Raw genomic sequence first — 25,760 nt, forward strand, 5'->3', positions numbered from 1 at the left:
ATACTAGAAGAGAGAAGCAAAACCTTCATTATCATTTGATACAAAATATTTTATATAGAACACACAGAGAAATATTTAAATTAATATAAATTTCAGAAAGGTAGCCAGATATAAGATCCAGAAAAACTATAATTTTTCTGTTTAATAGAAATAGTCAATTAGAAGATGTAATAGACATAAGATATCATTGGGTATAATTTATAGTCACCACAAAAAAATAAACATAGGATTAACATAACCACATAAGCATGAAACTTATGCAGAACTTGCAAAAATATTCTTATAGGGCATAAAAATATATAAATGACATATGAACATTATTAGTTTATTTAAAATTAAAAGATTATAAATATATAATTTGTGGGACAATTAATAAGTTGTATTGATTCTAATAAGAAGTCCTGCAATGTTTTGAAAATTTTGGATGACAGTTATAAAATATAAATGAAATCCTTTAGGGCACCTGGGTGGCTCAGTTGGTTAAACATCTGACTCTTGATTTTGACTCAGGTCATGATCTCAGGGTCATGAGATCAAGTCTTCATCAGGTTCCACACTGAGCATAGAGCCTGCTTAAAATTCTCTCTCTCTTTCTCCTTCTGCTTCTCCCTCCACTGCCTTGCTCATTCTCTCTCTTTCAAAAAGAAAGAAAGAGAAGAGGAAAGAAAGAAGAAGAAAGAAGAAGAAAGAAAGAAAGAAAGAAAGAAAGAAAGAAAGAAAGAGAAAGAAAGAAAGAGAAGAAAGAAAGAAAGAAAGAAAGAAAGAAAGAAAGAAAGAAAGAAAGAAAAAGAAAGAAAGAAAGAGAAAGAAAGAAAGAAAGAGAGAAAGAAAGAAAAAGAAAGAAAGAAAGAAGAAAGAAAGAAAGAAAGAAAGAAAGAAAGAAAGAAAGAAAGAAAGATCTTCTAATAGCTAAGATAATTTTTGGAATATTAAAATAAAAGCAGATCTGTGTGTCACTTTATCAATATAAAAAAATCAAAGTTGTTACAATAGTAGGTATAGGCAGAAGAATAGATAAACTCTTGGAACAGACAGTAGAGCCTGTGATAATAGGATACATGGGGATGGTATACAATAGAAATAGTATCAAAAATCAGAATGAAATCTACTGAATGAGAGAAGATACTTGCAAATGACATATGCAAAATATATAAAGAACTTCTACAGTTCAACACAAAAAAACCAAACAATCCAATTTAAAAATGGGCAGAAGATAAGAAAAGATATTTTTCCAAAGGAAACATGCAGATGGTCAACAGATATATGACAAGATGCTCAACATCACTATCATCAGGGATATGCATATCGAAATCACAATGTATATAATCTTGCACCCATCAGAATGGCTAAAATCAAAAACACAAAAAACAAGTGTTGGCTAGGATATAGAAATAAAGGAACTCTCACACACTGTTGGTGGGAATGCAGCTGGTGCAGCCACTGCAGAAAAACAGTATGGAAGTTCCTCAAAAAATTAAAAATAGAGCTACCCTATGATCCAGTAATTACATTGCTGGGTATTTACTTTAAAAAATACAAAAGCATTTATTCAAAGGGATACGTGCACCTTTATGTTTATTGCAGCATACTTACAATAGCCAAATCATGAAGTAGCCAAACTATCCATCAATGGATGAATGGATAAAGAAAATGGAATATTATTCAGACATAAAAAAATGAATTCTTGCCATTTTGAACAACATAAATGAAGCTGAAGTATAATGCTAAGCAAAATAATTCAGCCAAAGAAAACAAGTATCATGATTTCACTCATATGTGAAATTTAAGAAACAAAACAAATGAAGAAAGGGAAAAAAGAAAGAAGAGACAGAGAAAGAGAGACAAACCAAAAAACTGACTCTTAACTATAGAGACAGAGGGTAGGTGGGAGTTAAATAGGTGATGAGGATTAAAGAGTACACTTATCATAATAAGCACTGAGTAATGTACAGAATTGTTGAATCACTATATAGTACACCTGAAACTAATATAACACTGTATGTTAACTGCATTGGAATTAAAATAAAAACTTAAATCAGAATAGAAAAGATTGAACATATGATATGAAGTTGTAGAAAACTGACTTATTTTTCTGGGTAAAATAAAAGTATATCAATACAAAAACAAACTGTAGGTGGGTTAAAGAGTTAATCACAAAAGGCAATTTTAAAGAATTATTTGAGAGTGACTCCTGGGTAACTGAGTTGTTTGAGTGTCTAACTATTGGTTTCAGCCCAGGTCAAGCTCTCATGGGTCATGGAATTAAGCATTGTATTTCCCACTCAACAGGGAGTCTGCTCTCCCTCTGCCCCTCCCCCATGTTTTCTCTCTCTCTCTCTCTCTCTCTCTTTCTCTCTCTCTCTCTTTTTCTGTCAAAATCAATAAATAAATCTTTTAAAACAAGGAGGAGGAAGAAAGGGGAGGGGAAGAGGAGGGAAACAGAAGAGGAGGAAAGAAGGATGGAAGAAGAACAAACTAAGCCCAAAGTTAGCAGAAGGTAAAAGTAAATAACAAAGATCAGAGCAGAAATAAATGAAATAAAGAGTAGAAGACAGTAGAAAAGAACAACAAAACTAAGAGCTGACTTTTTTGAGAAGATAGACAAAATTCACAAAGCTTTAGCTGGACTAAGGAAGAAAGACTCAAGTAAAATCAGAAATAAACTAGGAGACATTACAACAGATATCACAGAAATACAAAGAATCAGATGAAAATGCTATGAGCAATTAAATGTTAACAAATTCACTAACCTAGAAAAAACAGATAAATTCCTAGAAACACACAAATTACAAAAACGGAATCACAGAACTAGAAAATCTGAACAGATCAATAACTAGTAAGGATATTGACTCAGTAATGAAAAATCTCTCAACAAAGAAGTCTCAGACCAGATGGCTTCACTAGTGGAGTCTTCCAAACATTTAAAGAATTAATAAATAAAAAAAAAAAAAAGAATTAATACCAATCCTTCTCAAATGCTTCCAAAACTTGAAGAGGAAGGAATACATCCAAACTAATTTGATAAGGCCAGCATTATTTTGATACCAAAGCCAGATAAGGAAACTACAAGAAAAGAAAATCACAGGCCAATATCTTTGACGAACAGAGATGCAAAAATATTTAATAAAATACCAACAAAACAAATTCAAATGCACACTTAAAAGTCATATGCATGATTAAGTAGGATTTATCACTGGAATGCAAGGATGCTTCAACATATGTGCATCAATATACATAATATGCTACATTAGTGGTGGGTAAATGAAGCATAAAAATCGTATTATATCAATAGATGCTAACAATCATGTAACGAAATTTACAATTATTCCCTGGTAAAAACTCTCAACAAACTGGATATAAACAAAAAGGCTATACATGACAACCCACCACTGACATCACATTCAATGATGATAAGCTGAAAGTTTTTCCCCTAAGATTGAAAACAAAACAGAGATGTCCACTCTCACCGTTTGTATTCAACATCATATTGGAAGTCCTAGTCAGAACAATTAGGCAAGAGAAAGAAATAAAAGGCATTCAGACTGAAAATGAAGTAAAATCATCTCTGTTTGCTGAGGACATGATCTTGTATACATAAAATCCTAAAGACAGCACCAAAAAACTCTCAGACCTAATAAACAAATTAAGTAAAGTTTCAAGATACAAAATCAATACATATATCAGTTGCATTTCTATACCCTAACAATGAACTATTGGAATGAGAAATTAAGAAAACAATCTCATTTTCAATATTATCAAAAAGAATAAATACCTAGGAATAAATTTAACCATGGAAGTGAAATACATGTATACTGAAAACTGTAAGACATTGATGAGAGAAATTGAAGAAAACACAAATGAATGAAAAAATATTGTCCCCACAGGTTGAAAGAATTTCTACGTTAAAGTATTCATACTACCCAAAGTAATCTATAGATTCAATGTAATCTCCATTAAAATTTTGAGAAATATAGAGGAATATTTTATATATTCAATACCATTTATAACAACATGGATCAAATTGAAGGACATTATGGTAAGTCAAATACACCAGACAGAGAAAGACAAATACTGTATGGTTTTATTTATATGTAAAATCTTAAAAAAAAAAAAAAAAAAAAGGTGAACTCATACAAACAGAATAGAGTAGTGATTGCCAGGGGCTGGGAGGTGGGGGAAAATGAGGAGATTTTTACCAAAGGGTATAAACTTTCCATTATAAGATGAATATGTTCTGAAGATCTAATGTCTAGGATGGTGACTACCATTAATAATTTAAAAAGACAGAAGAATAACAAAACAATCTCAAAGCCACAAATAAAAATATTAATGGATTTTACTACTGCAGTATGAAAGATTCTTGTTCAACAAAATACAATATAGAAAAGGTAAATATGGGGATCCCTGGGTGGCTCAGAAGTTTAGCACCTGCCTTCAGTCTAGGGCATGATCCTGGAGTCCTGGGATCGAGTCCCACATCGGGTTCCCTGCATGGAGCCTGTTTCTCCTTCTGCCTGTGTCTCTGCCTCTTTCTCTGTGTCTCTCATGAATAAATAAATAAAATCTTTAAAAAAAAGAAAAGGTAAATATATTTAATATTCATAAACATTCATATAAGGCAAATATTTGGGATATCAAAAAAAGACAGAAATCTAATAAAAAAATTACTAGGGAATTCACACACAGAAAGGGAAACCTAAAAAGCAGTTATGAGAAGATTCTCAACATCATGTCTAAGCAAAAAAGGAAAAATTTTCAAATGCTTATTTTTACCATCAGATGGGCAAACTTTTAAAGTGAATTATTACCAGCAGCTGGTGAGAATACCCCCTTACACACCCCAAAGATAATGGAAACTAGTCAGGTGTTCTAGAGTAGTTTGAAAACAACTGAATTGGATATGAATAAACACTACAGCCCAGTAATTCTGCCCCCATGTTTGACTTTAATTTTTTTCCTGCCTTGATTACACAGAGCTAGAGAGGATGAGTTTTGTTGAATTATTTTAATAGTGAAGAATTAGAAGTTGGATGGACAAGTGATGAGATAAATGTGGAACTTTCATATATGAAAATCTATGAGACAATAAAATAAGAATAAAGTATGTCCATTCATCAATCTGTAGGAATATGAAAAACCTAAGTGTGAATAAAGAAGACAAGGAATATTTAGCATTTATGTATATTAAATACTTAGGAGTTGGAAATATATAGGAGGGTAATATGATTAGAGAGAGAGAAATATGAGTTCAAAAGTAAAACAAAATAAAAACACAAAAGGAGTAATGTATTGTTAACAATGTGTCATAAACAGTTTCTCATTAATCCCTCTAGAAATATATTGCTCATGTTCTAGGACCATGATCATGTGGGATGATATTTCACATAATGTCATGTGACTTTAAAAAAAACATATTATGGATAACTTTCTCTATCTGAACATAGGGAATCATGGCATTTTTTTTTTTTTAGTAATCAGTTATATAGATGAATCAAACTTCATTTAATCCTCTAATGGTAAACATATATATTATTTTGAATTTCTTCTTATTTAAAACAATTATATATGAATATTTTAAAATATTTTTTCAAAATTATAAAACATAGCTATACTTTGCTTACTTACATGATTTTAACAGTGAAAGAAGTGTCTAAACACTGAATCACTGAGTTGAAGGTTATGTGAATTTTTAATTTTGGAAGATATCACCAAGCTCTTCCTTAGGTTTTACATTAAACTCGGAAAGACCTTTCCATTTGAAATTTTTAAACAAAGCACTATTTTTTAACACATTTATGATTTCATTTTTATATTTAAATCTCTGAACCATCTGGAATTTATCTTAGCTTAAAAAGAAAAGTAGGGAAAGAGTTTTACTGGGTTAGCCAGTTGTCCCAATACTAGGTACTAAAGAAATCAATGTTTTCTATAATTTACTATTTACTATAAGGCATATCTTTACTATTTACTATAAGGCATATCTTTCTATGTATTTCAGTCTCTTATTGATTATCCTTTCCCTTGACAACACAAAACTTACTATAGCTTTATGCTGTACTTTAAAATGTGGTTGTCCTAATTGCCTCTCATAAATATTATTTTGAGTAATTTTCCTTGATATTTTCTCATAATTGTTTTTCCAGACGAATATAATGTAATTTTATCACACTTGAGAAAAATTTTTAGTATTTTTATGTGGATCACATTCCACTAATTACTATATAAAAAATTGAAACTTTAAAAATATTGAGTATTTTTATATAAGAATAAGACATATGTTAAATATATTATCTTCTTTTATATCTAGAAAGTTATAAAATTTCTTCATATAAACATTTTGAATTTATCATTTATTGTTATGTATTTTATATATAAATTACTTCAGTATATGACATTCTTCTAAAATATTACTGAACTGTAGTTTAAATCACAAAACATAACCAGCTATAGCAACTTCTTACTAGAGAATGTCTTCTGAGGCAAGGGAAACAAAAGCAAAAACAAACCATTGAGACTTTATCAAAATAAAAAGCTTCTGCACAGCTAAGGAAACAAGCAATAAAACTAAGAAGCAACCAATGAAACGAGAGAAGATATTTGCAAATGACATATCCAATAAGGGGTTGATATCCAAAACATAAAGAACTTATAAAACTCAACACCCAAAAAACAAATAATCCAGTTAAAAAACGGGCAGAAGATACGAACAGACATTTTTCCAAAGAAGGCATACATGGCTAACAGACACATGAAAAAAAGCTCATTATCATTGATTGTCAGGGAAATACCAATTCAAAACTACAAGGAGATATCACCAGTCAGAATGTTGACATCAACAACGCAGGACACAACAGATTTTGTCAAGGATGTGGAGAAAGGGGAACCCTCCTGCACTGTGGGTGGGAATGCAAGCTGATACAGCCACTCTGGAAAACAGTATGGAGGTTCCTCAAGAAGCTAAGAATAATAAAAAAATAATAAAATAAAATAAAATAAAAAGTTAAGAATAAGAACTACCCTATGATGCAGCAATTGCACTGCTGGGTATTTAACAAAAAAAGAGACAAAAACACTAGTTTGAAGGAATACATGTTCCCTGATGTTTACAGCAGCATTAGCAACAGCAGCCAAATCATGGAGAGAGCAGAGCCCAAGTGCCCATAGCTGGATGAATGGATAAAGAAGATGTGGTGTATACATACAGTGGGATATTACTCAACCATAAAGAAGAAATCTTGTCTTTTGCAACAACATAGATGGAGCTAGATGGTGTTATGCCAAGTGAAATAAGTCCATCAGAGAAAGACAAATACCATATGGTCTCACTCATATGTGGAATTTAAGAAACAAAACAAATGAACACGGGGAGAAAAAAGGAAAGTCAAACCAAGAAACAGATTCAACTACAGAGAACCAACACGGTTACTAGAGGGGAGGTGGGAGGGAGGATGGGTTAGATAGGTGATGGCGATTAAGGAGGGCACTTGCGATGAACACCGGGTGTTGTGTATATGCGATGAATTACTAAATTCTACACCTGAGATTAATATTACACTGTATGTTAACTAACTGGAATTTAAATTAAAAGTTGGAGAGAAAAATAAAATTGCAAAGCTAACAATTTTTGTATATTAATTTTGAGAACAAGTAGCTTAGCAAACATCATTTCTCTTGAATTTCCAATCATGAATTATACCATATGCAATAAGAATAATGATTTTGCATTCTCCTCCCATTCTCATATGTGTTCTATCTTTCTGTTGACAATTATTATTGGCAAGAATTTTCTAAACAATATTAAATAATAATGATGATAGTGTTCCAGTTATTTGTTGATATTTAACAAACCACCGCAAACTTCAGTGACTTAAAACAAGCACCACTTATCTTCTCTCACAGTCCTGTGGGTTTTCAGGACTTCCCTGGAAAGTTTCGGCAGGTCGTATTTGAGGTTGCCCATGCAGTGGTTCTCAGATGGCAGGTGGAGCAAGAGTAATCTGGAAACCTGGTTGGGACGTGGTAGGTAACAGCAAAACTTCTCTTATTTTCATGTATTCTCAGGGTCTTTCTACCGCTCATAATCTTTCGATATATATTCTCTTCTGCACTATAATTAGACTTCTTAAGTGGAAGTTCAAAGCTCTCCAAAAGAACTAAAGTGAAAGAAACCAAGATCTTCTTAAGTCTTACACCTGGAACTAGGTCAGAATTACTTCTGCCCTCTTCTATTAGTAAAGCACTCATAGAGACAACCCAGATTCCAGGGATAAAGAAGTAAACCTTACCTCTCAACGGAGAAGTGAAGAAGATACAGTCATCTTTAATTTCTTGCAGTAGTCCTTGGCTCACAAGTTATTTATAGTCCTCTTCCATGTAAAGTTCACTAACACATTTCCAGTACTCAAACAGATTTCATCCTAAGTGCTAAGTTCAAGAAATCCTCTAAATCAGGCCCAAATGTAATTCCATCTCCTTGGGAGTAATACTTGTTAACCAAAAATCCTAGAATTAAGAAAGTTTTATTTGCAAATACTCAGCATTCAGTGATAAGATATGATAACCTAAACATACACTTTCAGTCAGAAATTAATTTGGGGGACAACAAGTAGCTGGTCCATGGTAATTCTGAGATTTAAGTAGCTATGTAACCAATCCCTTGATTAGAGCCAAATCTTACTCCTCGGGAGGGTTTCTCTGTTACTAATGGTTCTAAACTCTGGACTCTTGGCTTTATACTATGGGTTATCATTTATTTTTACAAGAAATGGCCCATATAAGCAACTGGGTAGCTTAGTTTTTCAGTCTGCTCCCTGCTTCCAGAACTTTTTGGTTCAAATGCCTCTTTTGCTTTTGTCCCCTTCAGAGCATACAATTATAATTCCCTTAAAAACTATGCAGATTTCCTGTGTGTCAGTTAAAAGCTACTCCAGGAGATCAAAGTGACACCCACATGTCTTTTCAATTCCTTCTGAAATGTTACCAGAGAATCTTATAGCTGTAAGTTTCATTTTTTTGATCCTGAAGTCATATATATGTAATATATTTTCAGTGTCATAGATTTGATTTTTTACCCCGAGACTGTCTCTTATATCAAGAGTCTTTTGGTGTTCAGAGAATATGAGAATAAGAAACAGTTTTATTTTCCAAAAAGCAAACCTTAGTTTTCAATTCTTCTTTTAGGTCTGCTTGAAAATTGCCTTTTCTTTCCCATACCTAAACAAATGAAGTAAATTGTCACTACCAGCAGTCTACCCGGCAATCTCTTTACCCCAATCCACAGATGGGTGTGCACATCCAAATCAATTCTCATTATTTACAGTAGTTATGTTCAATAAAATACCCATGAAACCTGAATTAGCAAATACTGAATCACTTAGGGTCAGGTTCCTCTGAGCCTCCAGTCACATCTCCATCAGTGAATCAGTCCCTAACTTTGATGCATGTCTGTTTCTATTACATACACTCCCATGTACTTTGTAATGCATTAGCCTTGACCTCACAGCCGATAGTTCTAGAACTCATTTCTGAACTAAGTTGATCTCATATACATTTGCTTCATAAGGCATATTAAATATTTCTTGCACTTGGGAACACTACACAGTACGGGAAGACTATGCTTCAGACCATATAAAAAATAGTAAAGTCACCAAAAAAGAGCAAGAAATGTGAAAATTGTGGTACTAAATAGAAGGCCAAGGGGACACCTGCTTACAACATGAAAGCTGGAACAAGAAGGCAGAATGTTGCCTTGTTCAACTTCAGCTACAACCATGCTTGTCCGGGGGACTCAAAATTTTCACTACTCTGGGCAGGTTCATAAATGACTGCAAAAGTGTCAAGCTGTTTTATATGCAACGTATTAAAATATATGCCTAGTTTTTCACATTACATTGGGAGATCTCAATGCCAAACTTCCTAGAACTCATATCACAAGTTGCCTTTTCCCAGTTTCCAGTAACAATTGTTTCTTTGTCCCTTCCATCCTCTACTAACAGTCTCCTTGAGACTCTCTGACTTCCACTCTATAACTAGGGCCCAAAGCCAATACAACATGTGTTTTTTGTTACAAGAACAATTTCTAAATACCACTTCTTTTTCAGCTGATTTTTGCTGAAAATGGTAGAAGTAGGTTGTAACAGTCTATTTCAAATCATAAAGGCTTGAAATAAAGATCATTTCTGTATCTTTCATATCTGTGAGTTGCCATGAATACACTGGGCAGTTCATTGCTGGTCTTACCTCGGGTCTCTCCTGCAGCTGCAGTCAGATGACAACGGTGAGGACTGGAGTCATTTGGGCGCTCCACTCGCAGGCTGGGATGGTTGCCCCACGCAGTCGCAAAGCCTTTCCTCCACATTTCTCCACTTAATCTCTTCATGTGATTTCCTCAGCAGGGTAATCGTATTCTCACATGGCTGCCCACTGCATCCCCCAAAGTACAGAAGCCCCAAAAGCAGAAGTCGTTGAGGCCATTTTTAAGCCTCATATTGTCACTTCAGTCTTCTATTAACTAAACAGTCACAGAGCTAACCCAGAAAAACAGAAATAAGCTTTACCTCTTAGTGGTGGAGTGAAAAAATGTGTGGCCATCTTTAATTCAACAAAGAACGTATCTCTGTTTTATTTCTCATTTCAGTTGAAATTTTTGCATTTCAGCATTAGCAGGATGCTTTCTTTGTTTTGAGGTTAAGAGATTTTTATTCCTTTTTAGTCATGTTAAGAGTTATTTGCAAAGAGTTATCACATATTTTACATGATCTTAATATCTATTAAGATAACAATATCTTTTCTCTTTTGATGTATTAGTATGGCAAATTTATAAATGGATGCCCTTAATCTGAACCATCCTTGCATTTCTGGAGTACAAGTCTTATGATTAATAAATAAAATTCTTTGGTGCATTATGGATTTTAAAATCCTTTATTTAAGATTTCTACATCAGTAATTGAACACGACATCACTTGCTCTGTAGTTGTACAGTGGATATCTGTGATGATTCTCAAGTTTTGGTAGCACTGTTATTCAAGCTTTGTGCAAAGTATATTGGAAGGCTTCCTTTTTTACCCCTCTAATCTCAAAGAATTTACATTCTGATTATCCCTGGGAATTGTGAAAAAGATCATCTGTGAACCCATCTGGGCTTGCCTAGTATTTTTTACATACTTAACTGTCAAAAATTTCTTGTTTCTTTCCAGAGTTATTTCTCTATTGACTCTTTTTTTTTTAACTTGCACTGGACTGATTTTTATAAAGATAAAATATAAACACTAAAAAGTCTATTAAGATCTTTATAGGAATGGGCAAAACTCTTCTAATCTCTGTTTTAATAAATCTACCCATTGTAAACTATAATTTTATATATTTTGGCATTCTTGTTATTTTTATTAGATTAGGAAGCAGTTTATCTATAGAAGAATCTCATCATTTGTGATTCCATAAGGTAAAAATCTGGAATAGGAAATTTTGCCCTGGAAAAATCTTTTAGAAGGTTGGAAGCCCAATATATCATTTCTCAATAAATCCAAGAGAGCCAAATTTTCCTCAAGCTTTGGAAGACATCTCTGTTTCTTTGAGTACAAGATGAAATATTGGCTTATATTTGAAGGCCATGCTGTATAAAAAGTAAGTACATTTAAATCTTAAATCATAATCACATGCAGTGGACCAAGATGCTCATAATATGAAAGGTAGGAGGGAGGTATGATTAAGTTAACAAAAATTCTTCTAACCCAACACATGCTCACTTCAAGGAATATTCATGGATAAGAATGGAAAAATAGAAACGGAAAACCTTCAAGTTTTCAGACTTACAAAAAAGTTTTAGCTTAAGATCCAAAGAGAAGACTGCTCATTCTGGATATTTTTTTTCTCATTTTGGCTTAAGTTCCATGCATTTGGCACATATCCTTCATAGTTTAGGATCTGAGGTTATAGATATTTCTTTGTTTCATTGAAGACCACATTTTTTTTCTCTGTTACTTTTGTTTGTTTTCTGTTGTTTTCTGTGAGTTTTAGAAGACAAAAATCAAATTAAAATGCTTTATTCCTTCCATTTAAAGTCATGTTTATCATTTTATTTTATTATTTTTATTTGAATAGTATCTAATTTCATTTTATTAGGAAGTATAATGTCTTAGTAAACTCAATTTATTGAATTATTAATGTCTCTTATTGTCTTAATCATTAATTTTCTGACTGCTCTTTTACATTTGAGTTTTAAAGTTCAAATTGTATCAACATTAGAGTATCTGTAATTTAATGAAATTTTGGCTTTTAAAATGTTAGTATTTCAAAATAGTGAATAAAGTAAATTTCAACTTTATTGTTTTATTTCAAAAATATTAACAATATTTTAAGGCATTTAATGTAATACTTGCGAAGACAAGCATGATGATTTAATGACATTAATTAAATAAGAAAAATATGAGAAACCCAGAGTTCAAATACGTACATCTGTTCTCAAGTCTATAATCTTGCCAAAATCTATTGCTGGTTTTATTTAAATTACTATGGTACAAATTCTTCCTTCTGTCATGTGCAGTCACCCTAACTTAGTTTTCCAATTAATTTCTATATTTACTCATGTTTATAACGAGGACAAGGATTTGAATATAAATGAGGAGGAGTTTTAAAAATATTTCCTTAAAAGTAAATTTATTTTTCATATAACATTTTCCCTTATTTTCTTAGAATACTTTTCATTTCTTTATTCATTCAGCTCTTTATGTGTAAATGAGAACTTAGCTTGGGCCAAAATCTGTGCACATTTGTTGTAAATACAATGTAGAGCAGTCTGTTCCTGTAAGGAAATTAAAATATAGTAAGAAAGTTATAATAGACTAAACTTAAAATTATAATATAGTTTGATAAATCCTATAATGGAGGAAGTACTGTTTCTAAGATATACATACAGAAAGAGCTCCTTACACAGAGTTGGGAGGTCAGAGACAATAAAAAATAAGGAAGTTTATGAACAGATGATCTTTGCATAAGGAGCTATGTTGCTTTTCTTGATATATTTCTAAACTTGATGCAGTCTCTGGCCTGCCTGGGCAAAGCTTGTGCTTTGATTATGAAGTCTGATGATCTGAGAATTTACTAAGTAGAAAACTCTCTGTTTCTAGTTTTCCCTTTAGCTTTATACATTAAAATAATTGTTTCCTCATGAAATGAATTAATGTAAAGAGATAAAGCAGTGGAATCAGCCAAAGTTGAATGAAGAAACTACATTATTAAATAATCAAATCACTTTTTCTCCAAATGGAATCTGACTTTTAAGGTCCATGTCTGAAAAAATAAAATAAAATAAAATAAATAAAATAAAATAAAATAAAAAATAAGGTCCATGTCTGTACTCATGGGAATACTAGTTTGTTTGTTTAGTATTGAAAACAAAAACAAAAACAAAAAAACAACCCTGATGCATGTTTTAATAATAAGACTTCATAGACTAACTCCAACATTGAATTTCTGGCTTTCTTTTTCTGGACCTTTTGCAAAATTAGTTCTGATGTTTCGATTAATGGAAAAAGAGAAAATTAAAGTTTTAAAAAATCTAGAGAGAAGTAATTTCAAAATATAAGGTCCTCTGGTAATATAATCATAAATGGAATAATAAATAAGAATAAAATAATAACTTATTTTAAATAATAACTTGTAACTTATATTCTATTCCATCTTAATCAGATTAACATTCTTAGAATTGCCTTGATTGGAGAAACAATAATCTCTATAGACCTAGATACTAGAAATAAATACAACACCTTATTTTCTGTTAATCATACCTTCTTTTAATAAGAAATGACTGTTTTCTAGTTCTCCATTTGTAGGAACAATTTAGATGAGATTGGGCACATTCAGGGTGGTATGGCCATAGACCATTTGTAGGAACAATTTAAAGCTAAATTGCTTATCATATATATGTGCACTAGGCTGATTTCATTATTTGTGTCTTTTAACATTTTGTAGGTAATCTGTTTCTAGGTAAATAGCTCTTGCTACTGACATAAAGTTGCTACTAAGTAAACAATTTTGATTCTAAATAGCAGAAATCAAAGAGTAGTATATATTCACCAAATGCTCAATATATCTCAAATATATTTCAAAAGGCTATGATAGCAGTCTATGATAAAAACATGTTTTCTTTGGAAGATTTTGACATCTCACAATGGCCTCAACAGAACAAAACTCTACCTAGCCCACATAACTGGCCCAATGACTATTTTATTCTATGTACCAACCCACTTTACTAGATTGTTTCGAAGATCAAATGAGAAGGCATATAATAGTATTTTTCAAAATCTAAAGTACATGGCAACATAACTGGTTTATTGAAAAATTTCAACTCAGCACAGTCTGCTAGAGATTCTCTCTCCATCTCCTTTTCCCTCCCCCTATGCCCCCCCCCCCCCCACCACTGTTGGGCAAGCACTCACTCTCTCTGTCATTATCTCTCTCAAATAAATAAATAAAATCTTTAAATTAAAAAAAAAAAAAAGACTATACTTTCCAGAACTGCAGGATTATTTTTTACCTTCCGTGCTGGTCATTATTGCTTCTTGAACTCTGACCTGCCCATCAATACCATCTATGAAGGTCAGGCAACCAAAAGAAGTGGTTATTTCATTTGTGAGTTATCTGGACCCTTAGGCAACCCCAAATGGGACTCAACCTTTTTTGCTACACTCAGTTGTGTATTATCTGCTAGGTTTCCTTTACACACTAAGTAGCACTGTATTGTGGAGTACAGTTATGGGGAGTCAAGTTGGATATCTTGGTTGTATTCCTTGATCCTGAAGAAAGTCTCACATGCTAGCCTCAGCGAATGGTGAGAATGTGGGCTGCTACACAGGATGTCTGTCTCTGGGCCCTGTGACACCTCTCTAATTCTGTTCTCTCCTGCTCACATAGAATAGTCTGATCTTTAGGCCTTTGCCTAAGCAGATACCCAACTAGAGAATGGATGCAACTCTATAGTTTTGAAAGACATCTTCACCCCTTTTCATGGAGTTTCCTTCTAATTTGGCAAGAGGAAGATTCTAAGTAGATGGGAACAAATATGGGTCTGATAATAGAAGCTACAGACATGGATTGTATCTGTCCAAGATAGCTAATTGATTCTTCATTTGCCAAATAACTCATCAAGGGTCAACCATGGGTCAATAAAAATAACAGGATCTTGGGGCAAAAATAAGTAAAATTAGACATGGCTACTATCATAAAATCAATAATGTATAGGTGAGTGGATGGAAAATACTGACCAAGGCATACAATAAAGGCAAATTTATACCTAGGCCATTTTATTTCTTTTAATGGTGAATTACTAAACATCACCATTAAATAAAATAATTACATCAACAACATGGATCAATCTAATGAACACAATTTTGAGAAAAATAAAGCCAGATAGAAAAAAATCTGAACATAGGGAAAACTACCTATAGCAAGAGTAATAGGTGGTAGTATCCTTTGGGAGGATGGTGATTGGATTGAGAAGAGGCCAATGGGGTATCTGAGATGCTGGTAATATTCAAATTTTTGGCAGGGTTTTGGTTTTATGGATATATTTCGTATAGCATATTATGTCAAATTGCCCTCTGCTTCATGCATTGTTCAATACGCAAGTTTGCAAATAGGGAAGTGCTATGGACTAAACGGTGCCCCTTCTCAATTCATATGTTGAAACCCTAAACCCAATGGGACTATATTTGGAGAGGGCCTATAATAACATAATTAAGGTTAAATGAGGTCATAAGGGTAGGGCCCTAATCCAATAGGATTAGTGGTATTATAAAAAGAGGAAAAGAGAGAAATTTCTCTCCCTCTCTTTTTCTCTCTCATTCTACAAGCACACAGTGAAGAAAGGCCATTTCAACGCAAACTGAGATGGCAGCTGCCTATAAGCCAAGAGAAAAGACCTCAGGTTGAAATCACCTTTGGTGGCACCTTGTTCTTGGTCTTTACAGCCTCTAAAACTGTGAAAAGAAATTCTGTTGTTTAAGCCACCCAATCTCTGGTATTTCATTTTAGTGGACAAAGCTGACTAAGACAGAAGGTGATCAGGGGTTTGATATTGCACATATGAAATATAGGCTGGCTTTAAACTAAGACAAGTTCTCTAGTAGTTGTCCAGTTGTTAAAGGAACAGCTCTAGAACTCAGAGATGTTGATGTCTGCAAATCTATTTAAAACATATATTTGTGAGTTAACTTTGACAATGTGGTTTAAATGATGGGTTTAAATAAGATGACAAGGGAAATAATGTAAAGTGAGAAATTTCCTAAGAAAACAGCCTCAAGAAATGCCAACATTTAAAGTTGGATAGAGGCTGGGATGCCTGGGTGGCTCAGCGGTTGAGCGTCTGCCTTTGGCTCAGGGTGTGATCCCGGAGTCCTGGGATCGAGTCCCACATCGGGCTTCCTTCATGGAGCCTGCTTCTCCCTCTGCCTCTGTGTGTGTGTGTGTGTGTGTGTGTGTGTGTGTGTGATGAATGAAGAAATAAAATCTTTAAAAAAAATAAAGTTGGATAGTCACTGAGACTAGACAAGAAATGATGAAGGACCTGCCAGAAAGTTAAATAGACAAAAAAAGGGCTAGTTGTGTTAAAAGAAGATACAAGACCTAATCAACAGCTAATTGAGCACAGAGCAATAATGAGGTATCAGATTAGAACAGGCCAAGTAGTTTGAAAGTGAGGAAATGGAGATAGTGCATAGAAACAAATATTTTTTAGGAAAAAAATTTAAATATTTAGATTAGCAAGAAAGAGTAGAAATGAAGGATCCAATATATTCTAAACATTAGAATATTTGAAGAAAGAAAGTGTAATTATTTGTGTGAATTTCCTGCAACAAAGTTGAGATGCCAAATACAGTGGAAGCATCACTCTTAGATAAGAGGAGGGCATTGTCTTGTCAATAGCAGGAAGAAGCACAAAATATGGACACAAATAAGTCTTTTTTTTTTTTTATGTTTCTTATCATGAAGTTGAAGGAGATCCCCTCTAAGAGATTCTCTTTTTCGGTGATTCATAGGCGAATTATCAACACTGAGCACGGAAGATGGGGAGATCAGAAGTTTTGGTATAATGGAAAAGGTTTGAAAAGGGATTAAATTAAAAAGGAGGATGTATGTTTTTCAAAGACATACAGTAATATTTCTGAGCAGTGTTGAAGGACTCACTTAAGGGAAGTGACCAAGAATTGATAGTGAAACCAAAAGACCTAATTTGGTTATATCTTGCTGTGTTGCTTAACCACTTGGGTTCAGGTGCAGAGAAATTGGGTGGTTGGTTCTTCCAGGGCTCAGATTTTGCCAAGTGAATGTAATTAAAACAGTCAAGAAAGTTGGTGATGCTGGAAAAAGAATTCTTTGAATAATAACTAATTAATCTAAGCTGAATCACAAGAAAATAAAAAGGATAAGGCCAATGTATTAGGATAAAGAGAAAAAAATCAATGGAATAGAAGTTGTCTGCAATAAAAATTAAACACATATATTTTGATAAACACATTCTGGGAGAAGTTTGTGGCCAGAATGAAATGCTAAAGATACTTTGAGAGATAGATGGAGTAAGAGATTGAAAGGAAATAAACGTGGATGACTCTGGAAGTAAGAGCTACACGAGAAAATGGGTAAATCACTTGAGTGCTGAAGTCACCTGGGAAAATGGCGAACTTCTATTCTTAAAGAGGTCTGTTAAATATTTGTCAAATTCTTTGAAAGATTAGAAATAATTGTCTAGACGCCATCAAATGGTGACAACAGAAAGCTATTAAGTGATTATATGAAAGACTTCACCATAGCTTTACAAAATACTTAATGATAATGGTGTGGGTGGGTGGAACAATACGGAGTAGGAATAACCTCAATCTCATGTCGTGTACCTGAGGTTTGAAAAAATAGTCACTTCTTGAAAATCTTCTGCCAGATAAATGTTCTCACAACAGAGGGAATCTCACTTAAAACAGGGATATTAAGAAAATACTCATAGAAGAGCTTGCAAATTGAAGGGAGTTTGCTAATGATGAAACTTGATTCCAGTGGTGCCATATAAGGATTTGTACAGTGGGCAATAGGTTGGGTATGGAGCTGGGTCAGATACGATGAAGATTTTCGGTTATGGTGTTTTAGAGAACCCAGGATAAGAGGACTCCATGTTTTTGCTGACTGACAAAAACAGAGATAGAGAAAAATGTATGAATTTAGTCTTAAAGTAGCTTGAAGGAGAGTAGATGCTAAACCTAGGAGCAGGTAAACATGTCACCTGAGGTGAAGAGGAACACAGGAGCCACACTCCTTCTGCTGGCATGCTCCCTGTTAGACCCAGAATTCAGATCACATTCTGAGTGGACTGGATGGTTAATGGTGAATCCAAATGCTATCAGCAGCATCAGTATCCATAACATAGCAGCCACAATAAAGGGTGAGGTCTTGCCATTAACAACAACATGGAGGGACCTGGGGGGCATTACAGCAAGTGAAATAAGTCAGACTGAGAAAGACAAATACCATATGATTTAATGCATATGTGGAATCAAAAAAAAAAAAAGTAAATGAATAAACAAACCAAAAGTAGAATCAGACCTATAAATGCAGAGAATGAACGGATGGTTGCCAGAGGGGAGGAGGGAGGCAGAATGGACAAAATGTTTGAAGGAGAGTGGGAGGCACAGATTTCCAGTAATGGAATAACACGCACAGCATAGAAATATAGTCAATGATATTATAATAGTGTTACTTGGTGACAGGTGGGAGTGACACATGTGGCGAGGCTAGCATAAGGCATAGAGATGGTGATTCTTTATGCCATACACCTAGAATTAACATGACACTGTGTGCCAACTGTACCCAGACAAAAAAATTAAATATAAGTAAATGAGTAAGATAGCAAATATTATGTACCATGGTGATGTTCCCAGTGTATCATAAATATTAACTTAACCTTCTTAACAGTTCAAGAAGGTCATACCTATCACCATTACATTCTTATGTGATGAAACTGGGGAATGAAGAAATTAAGTCACTTTCCTGGGATCCCAGAGCTAGTAGGTGGTCTCACTGGGATTTAAAAGCCAGCAATATGGTTATAGATATTTTAAGACAGAAGAGAATTTAATATATTTAAATGTCGGCCATAAGAAGTTAGTATAAAAGGTGAGGTTGTAGAGGCAGAAGCAAGAAGTCATATATAGTAGGGCGAGATGCATACTTGCAACCAGTACCTCCTTTCCCCTTCTTTTTAAAAAGGATTTCAATTATATTCCAGTAGGTGATTTTATTTCCCAGGCTTCTTTTTCTTAGGCATGACCATATGATTATGTTTCTCAAGGAGTAGAATGTGGAGTAAAAAGTTGGCTTAGAGTTGGAAGTTGAATCAGTTGGAAGGAGGAGCACTTTTATCTTCCCATCTGGCTGCTCCTTCTGGCCTTCAATGTAGACACACTGGCTAGAAGTCCAGTGTCCGCGTTGGACCAGAAGGTGGCCCTGAGGAATGACATGGAAACATAGGACCCTGGATCTGTAATGACATCCCAGAGCTGCCGGACTGCCCTGCACTCCCTAACTCTAGAACTATTTTAGAAGCGAACAAAAATGTACTTCTTATTTTAGTCATTATTTTAGTGTTTTTCTGTTAAATGCAGTTGAATATCATCTAAGAGAGCATGGTGTCCAGAAGCTGGGCAAAAAAAAAAAGCGAGGGAAATGCTAGGTACTTGCTTAGAGCTAAAGCAAGTTGATAACTGAAACATGCTTATTGATTAAGTGGAATAGGCCACTGATGAACTTAACACAAGAAGTTTCACAACCGATGGAGTTTAAAGTAAAGAAAATAGCAAACTGAGAAGAAATAGAAAAGGAGAAATTGGAGACAATTTAAGTACATAATAGAGTAGAAGCTTTTCTCTGAATAAGAATAGCAAATGGAGGGAGTCTAGCACTCACATATATAGATTTTTTTTTAATTTGTTGGTTTTGTTTTCTAATGAGGGAAAAAAATAGAACATGCTTAACTTGCTTTCTGCAATAAAATCCTGAGTATTTTCTTTGGCATGGGGAATTCTATCATCTATCTATGTATCTATCTATCCATCTATCTACCCAGAAAGAGAAGCATTTTTAAATGGTGTGAATTTTTACTTATGTGTGATGCCATAAGTGAAATTTCTGAATAAAGTGAATTAATTTAAGGCAGTTATAAAATAAATATGTCATGGGGATTTAATGTGCAGCACAGAGAATATAATTAATAATATTGTAATAACATTGTATGGTAACAGATGGCAACTAGATGTATCATAGGGATCATTTCGGAATGTATAAAAATATCAAACCACTACAAAGTACACCTGAAACTAATGGGAAATTTTGTGTCAATTATACTCCAATAAAAAAAAATCAATTTAAGGATCTTTTAAATGAAATAAACAAACAAAAATTAAAAAGACAAGTGCCACACCTTATAGCACAGATTATAAAATAAATTTACACCTGCAAAGGCTTACTTTATAGACTCTTGATAATTATTGCTAATTATATCAAAATATTTTTAATAATAAATGTATCTAGTTCATGATTACACTCACTTTAAAGTTTCACTTGGCTTCCAGCTTTGAAATGAGAGTTATCCTAAGAGAATATTTTAGTAGTGAAATATCTGAAATTGAAACTGAGACCTTCATGGTGAATTTGAGAAGGAAGATTTCAGAAGATTTCTATGGCAAATTGTTTATGTGCCAATAAATTCTGTAATAGACATTTTCACCAGCCTGCTAAAGTTTCATCCAAGAAAAATAGTATAAGGAATGAATTTATCTCATGTTCTGCTCCCTCTCAAAACAGTAATTATATATATTTTTAAAAGCCCACAATTTATACCATATGCTTCTCAGAACATCTTTATACCTAAGGCTGTGGAAAAGTATAAAACCCTTATTGAGGATAGACAGGCAATCTACTCATTAAGCTCTCTGCAGAATTAAGTGTATATATTTGTATTTTGAAATTATGTGAAAAATACATTAGCCATTAAACATTAAGGCCCTAACGGGTGCATCCAGAAGGCAATAATATACAGGAACATGATTTTCCAGACGTAAACATTATGACTGAAATGCTTTGAAGTGTGAAATAGTTTTGAAGGAGAGAAATTCCTTTTCCTTATCACTGATTCTACCAACTTTCGATCAACAATCCCTTCACTAAAGTTGCTGGAGTTTCCCCTAACACCATGTTATCACCCAGGCACTCGAGGGCATGGACCGGGGCATCAGGTCTCCTGTCTGTTACGGCCTAGCTCTTTACACTGACTACACAAGACTAAAATGGACAAAGAATACATTGACAGTGGTTTCCAAATTGAGATATAATTTCAATTTTTCTGAAATCCACATACATTTCCACTTTCAAATAAGATCACTCCAGAAATAATGTTTCCGTATGAAGAAATACTTTATGTGAAATTTTGTGTCATGGATTTTTCCAAAAGGCGTATTTGCCTAAAAACTATTACATGAAAGTAAAGATTTCTTTTTTTTTACTTTGTTAAAGTGATTACTATCCTAAAGTTACACCCAATTATCACCAACATGTAAGAACTGATCACATCAGATTTCTAAATAGATACTTTTATTTCAATAGATAATATATGTAATAAGATTTCAAGAAAATACAAATGAGAATATAGGAAAAAGTGTTTCTCACACCTCAGTCTTTTATTTTCTCAGAGACAACCACTGCAGCTGGTTGATTATCTTTCTAAAGATAATTTGGAAAAATATAAATTAATCAATATGGATATAGAACCTGTTTTGTGATAAATGCAAGAAGTAGTATATGTCTATGCAAATTTCTAAGAATACATGTCTAATAGTCATCTTATTGTACTTAATCAAAATGTTTTTCCAAAGCCTTAGATAAAACATGTCTGTCCACAACTCCCTTCATTCCACATTTCCACCACCTGCCCACCCAAAGCAGCACCCCCTACCCACTTCTGGTCACTTTTTTCTGCATTATCCTGTTTTATCTTTTCTACAGAAATTATCATTATTGGAGATAATCTGTTTAAATTAATTGATTTATTTATGTTTTTGTTACTTCTACTATTAGAATAAAAGCTACTTTTGAGGCCGGGAACTCTTTCTTTTTACTATTTATCTCCCCAGCACCTACAACAGTACACACCTGATCCTTTTCCACCTTGTTTCCCCTCACTGAAAAACATCTCAAAAATCATTCAGTCCATAGAAAATACTTTTACTTGACCACATGCCATTTCATTATACAAGCATACAAGTTTATTTGACTAGCTGCCTAATAATGGACATCTAGATTGTTCACATTATCTTGATAAGACAGACAATGCTGCAGTGAATATACTGACATTCTATACAAGTTGGCATAGTTGTTGTTCATATGTGTGAGTATAACTGGTGGATAATTTTCTAGAGTAGACTTGCAGAATTGAAGAGCACATGTATTTTTATGCTGATATATTTTGCCAAATTACACTTTCAAGAGATTGTTCCAATTTAAATTCTCTACAACAATGTATGAATGTTTTCAAAGATTGTCATCAATACAGTGTGGATAAAATTAATTAATTTTTTTCTTATCATGACTGAGTTTGAGCATATTTTTACACATACAAAAATCAATGCTAAATTGTCCTTTTCACATTATTTTTTCAGGAGCTTATTGATTTATGGATACTATTATGAAAGTGAATAAAACAACTCATGTGCTTTATCTGACTAAATTACAATATTTTTCTATACACCCACAATTTTAATTTTTGCACATTCATATTGGTCACTTTTTTCTTTTATGACTGTCCTAGTTACTTTTGTGTTTAGAGGCTATTCCACTTCAAAACCATAAAAAATTATCATATGTTTTCCATTATTTATTTTATGGCTTCATAAGAGACACAGAGAGTGAGGCAGAGACACAGGCAGAGGGAGAAGCAGGCTCCCTCTGGGGAGCCCTATGTGGAACTCGACCCCAGGATCCTGAGGTCACGAACTGAACCCAAGGCAGACGCTCTACTACTGAGCCATCCATACAAAAAAATGTATTTCTTAAGGGCATCCCAGGTGGCTCAGCGGTTTAGTGCCACTTTCAGCCCGGGTTGTGATTCTGGAGACCCAGGATCGAGTCCCACGTCGGGCTCCCTGCATGGAGCCTGCTTCTCCCTCTGCCTGTGTCTCTGCCTCTCTCTCTCTCTCTCTCTCTCTCTCTCTGTCTCTCATGAATAAATAAATAAAATCTTTTTAAAAAATGTATTTCTTAACATAATAAGACTTGACAGTTGAAATTACCCCTTGATCTATGAGCTGCAGAACGGATATTGTATTAGTAAGCATAAAAACAACATTGATCTTATACATTTCCATCAGAGTTTTTGAGTGATCGGATGCATTATCAGTAAACAACAATCTTTAAAGGTATCTTTTTTCTGAGCATTAGGTCTCAAGAGTGGGCTTAAAATGTTCAGCAAACCATGCTGTAACCAGATATACCATCATCTAGAATTGTTGTCCTACTTATAGAACAGAGGCAGACGAGATTTAGCATAATTCTTAAAGACTAGGATTTTCAAAATGCTAAATGAACACTGGCTTCATCTGCAAGTCAGCAGCTGCACTAGACCAACAAAACAGTCAGCCTGTCCTTTGAAGCTTGAAGCCAGGCATTGACTTCTTTCTCCTCCAGCTGTGAAAGTCGTGGATGGCAACTTCTTCCAATAGAACTCTGTTCTGTGTACACTAAAAACTGTTGTTTAGTGAGCCACCTTCTTTAATGATCTTTAGACCTTCAGGACAACCTGCTGCAGCTTCTACACCAGCACTTGCTGCCTCACCTGTACTTTTATGTTATGGAGAGGCCTTCTCTCCTTAAACTTCAAGAGTCAACCTCTCATAGCTTCAAACTTTTCTTCTGCAGCTTTCTCACTTCTCTCAGCCTTCACAGAACTAAAGAGGTTAGGGTCTTGCTCTAAGTTAGTCTTTAGTTTAAGAAAATATTATGATTGGTGTGATCTTCTATCCAGACTAACATTTTATCCATCTCAGCTATAAGACTATCTCACTTTTTTTTAAGATTTTATTTATTTATTCATGAGAGACACACACACAGAGAGAGAGAGAGAGAGAGAGGCAGAGACACAGGCAGAGGGAGAGGGAGAAGCAGGCTCCATGCAGGGAGCCCGGTGTGGGACTCGATCCCGGGGCTCCAGGATCATGCCCTAGGCCGAAGGCAGGTGCTAAACCGCTGAGCCACCCAGGCTATTTCACTTTATCATTTATATGTTTACTGGAATAGCACTTTTAAGTTCCTTCAAGAACTTGTCCTTTGTATTCATAAGTTGGCTGACACAAAAGCATAGCTTTCAGCCTGTCTCAGCTTTCAACATACCTCCCTCCTTTATCTTACTCATTTTTAGCTTTTGATTTAAAGTGAGAGACATGAGACTTTCCCCATGACTTGAACACTCAGAGGCCATCGTAGTGTCATTAACTTGTTTAATTTCAATATTATTGTGTCTCAGAGAAAAAAGAGGCCCAAATAAGGTAAAAGAGAGAGATGGGGAAATGGCCAGTTTGTGGAGCAATCATTTATCAGTTAAGTTCACGGTCTTGTCTGGGGGTAGCTCATGGTGCCCCAGAACCACAATAGTAATATCAAAAAGCACTGATCACAGATCACCATAACAAACATAATAATGAAATGTTTGAGACATTGTGAGAGTTACCAAAATGTGACACTGAGACATGAGATGAGCAAATGTTGGAAAAATGGCACCAATTGAGTTACTTGGCACAAGGTTGCCATAAATCTTTCCATTTGTAAACAACAACAAAAACAACCCCACAAACATATTTGAGAAGCACAATAAAATGAGGTATGCCTGTATTTAACAAAATCCCTACTGAATACCACTAGAGTTAATGGATTAATTCAATTAATACCTGACTCAGTGTACGAATGCAGAAGTTTTTATCTAATTATTCTCCTATTCTATACATAGACTGTTTTGATTATTTCTGTTTTCAAAAATTGTGTTAAATTATTTTAAAAACTAGAATGGATTTGTGAAAATTAGACATGCTTCCACATTTTGTACTTTCCTTTTTGTTTCCTTACTTTTATTTCCCCTATATTATTGTCTTTATTAACTGTGAAGCACAATAAAGAACAGTAAAGGAAAAAAGAGGGTATGCCTATATGTAAAAACCAAGGATATAAGATTTTTGGTTTCCATCCAGTCTAGTGTCCACATAGTCCTTCTGATAGACTAAATAAGACAGACTAAATAAGAACTGTCTAAATGTTTAAATTTATTAAACAAACTTACACACATTTTTGTGACTTTGATCTGATTATTTCTGTCTCAGGTTTGGTCTGTAGCAGTTGAAGACAACCTTATCAATTCCTTTACCAAAGCCTGATTTTTGCCTTCTGATCAACCAACAAGACCTAAGATATTGACACACTTATGGTTTTGTTTTGGTTAATTTTCAAGAAATAAATCCATTATTCTGAACCTATAAAATTATTAGGTGGTAAAAAAAAATATTAGGTGGTAATTTCTTTAAAATGCAATGGTAACATATTGCTTTTTATATTTTAGTGTTTAGTGATACTTGAATTATTTTGCACATTTATGATGTAAGACAGGAATCTAACTTTACTTTTTCCCATATGGAGAGCCAGATATATAGCATTTATTATATATATATATATATATATATATATAT

The 25,760-nt window shown here is 33.9% G+C and overlaps 1 protein-coding gene and 1 long non-coding RNA gene across 3 annotated transcripts in view; both read right to left on the reverse strand.

Moving 5' to 3' along the window:
• Positions 1-7,606: 7,606 nt before the first annotated feature.
• LOC144305059 (uncharacterized) lies at positions 7,607-12,049 on the reverse strand. Its single transcript, XR_013372092.1, has 5 exons — positions 11,812-12,049; positions 10,240-10,422; positions 9,157-9,213; positions 8,286-8,502; positions 7,607-8,153 (listed from the first exon to the last, which is right to left on the reverse strand). It is a non-coding gene; the product is annotated as an uncharacterized LOC144305059 (long non-coding RNA).
• Positions 12,050-12,653: 604 nt separating this feature from the next.
• The window catches only part of CSNK2A2IP (casein kinase 2 subunit alpha' interacting protein), a 141,547-nt gene continuing 128,440 nt past the window's right edge, over positions 12,654-25,760 (reverse strand). Inside the window, exon 3 of one of the 2 annotated variants that reach the window (XM_077883698.1) lies at positions 12,654-12,799. In XM_077883698.1, coding sequence (XP_077739824.1) covers positions 12,707-12,799 — 93 coding nt within the window. In that variant the 3' untranslated portion in view covers positions 12,654-12,706. Of the gene's footprint in view, positions 12,800-21,704; positions 21,757-25,760 lie in introns of those variants that run through there. The other variant, XM_077883699.1, reaches the window with a different exon arrangement.

This window comes from Canis aureus, chromosome 35 (assembly GCF_053574225.1).
Source record: "Canis aureus isolate CA01 chromosome 35, VMU_Caureus_v.1.0, whole genome shotgun sequence".
Classification (NCBI taxonomy): Eukaryota; Metazoa; Chordata; class Mammalia; order Carnivora; family Canidae; genus Canis; species Canis aureus.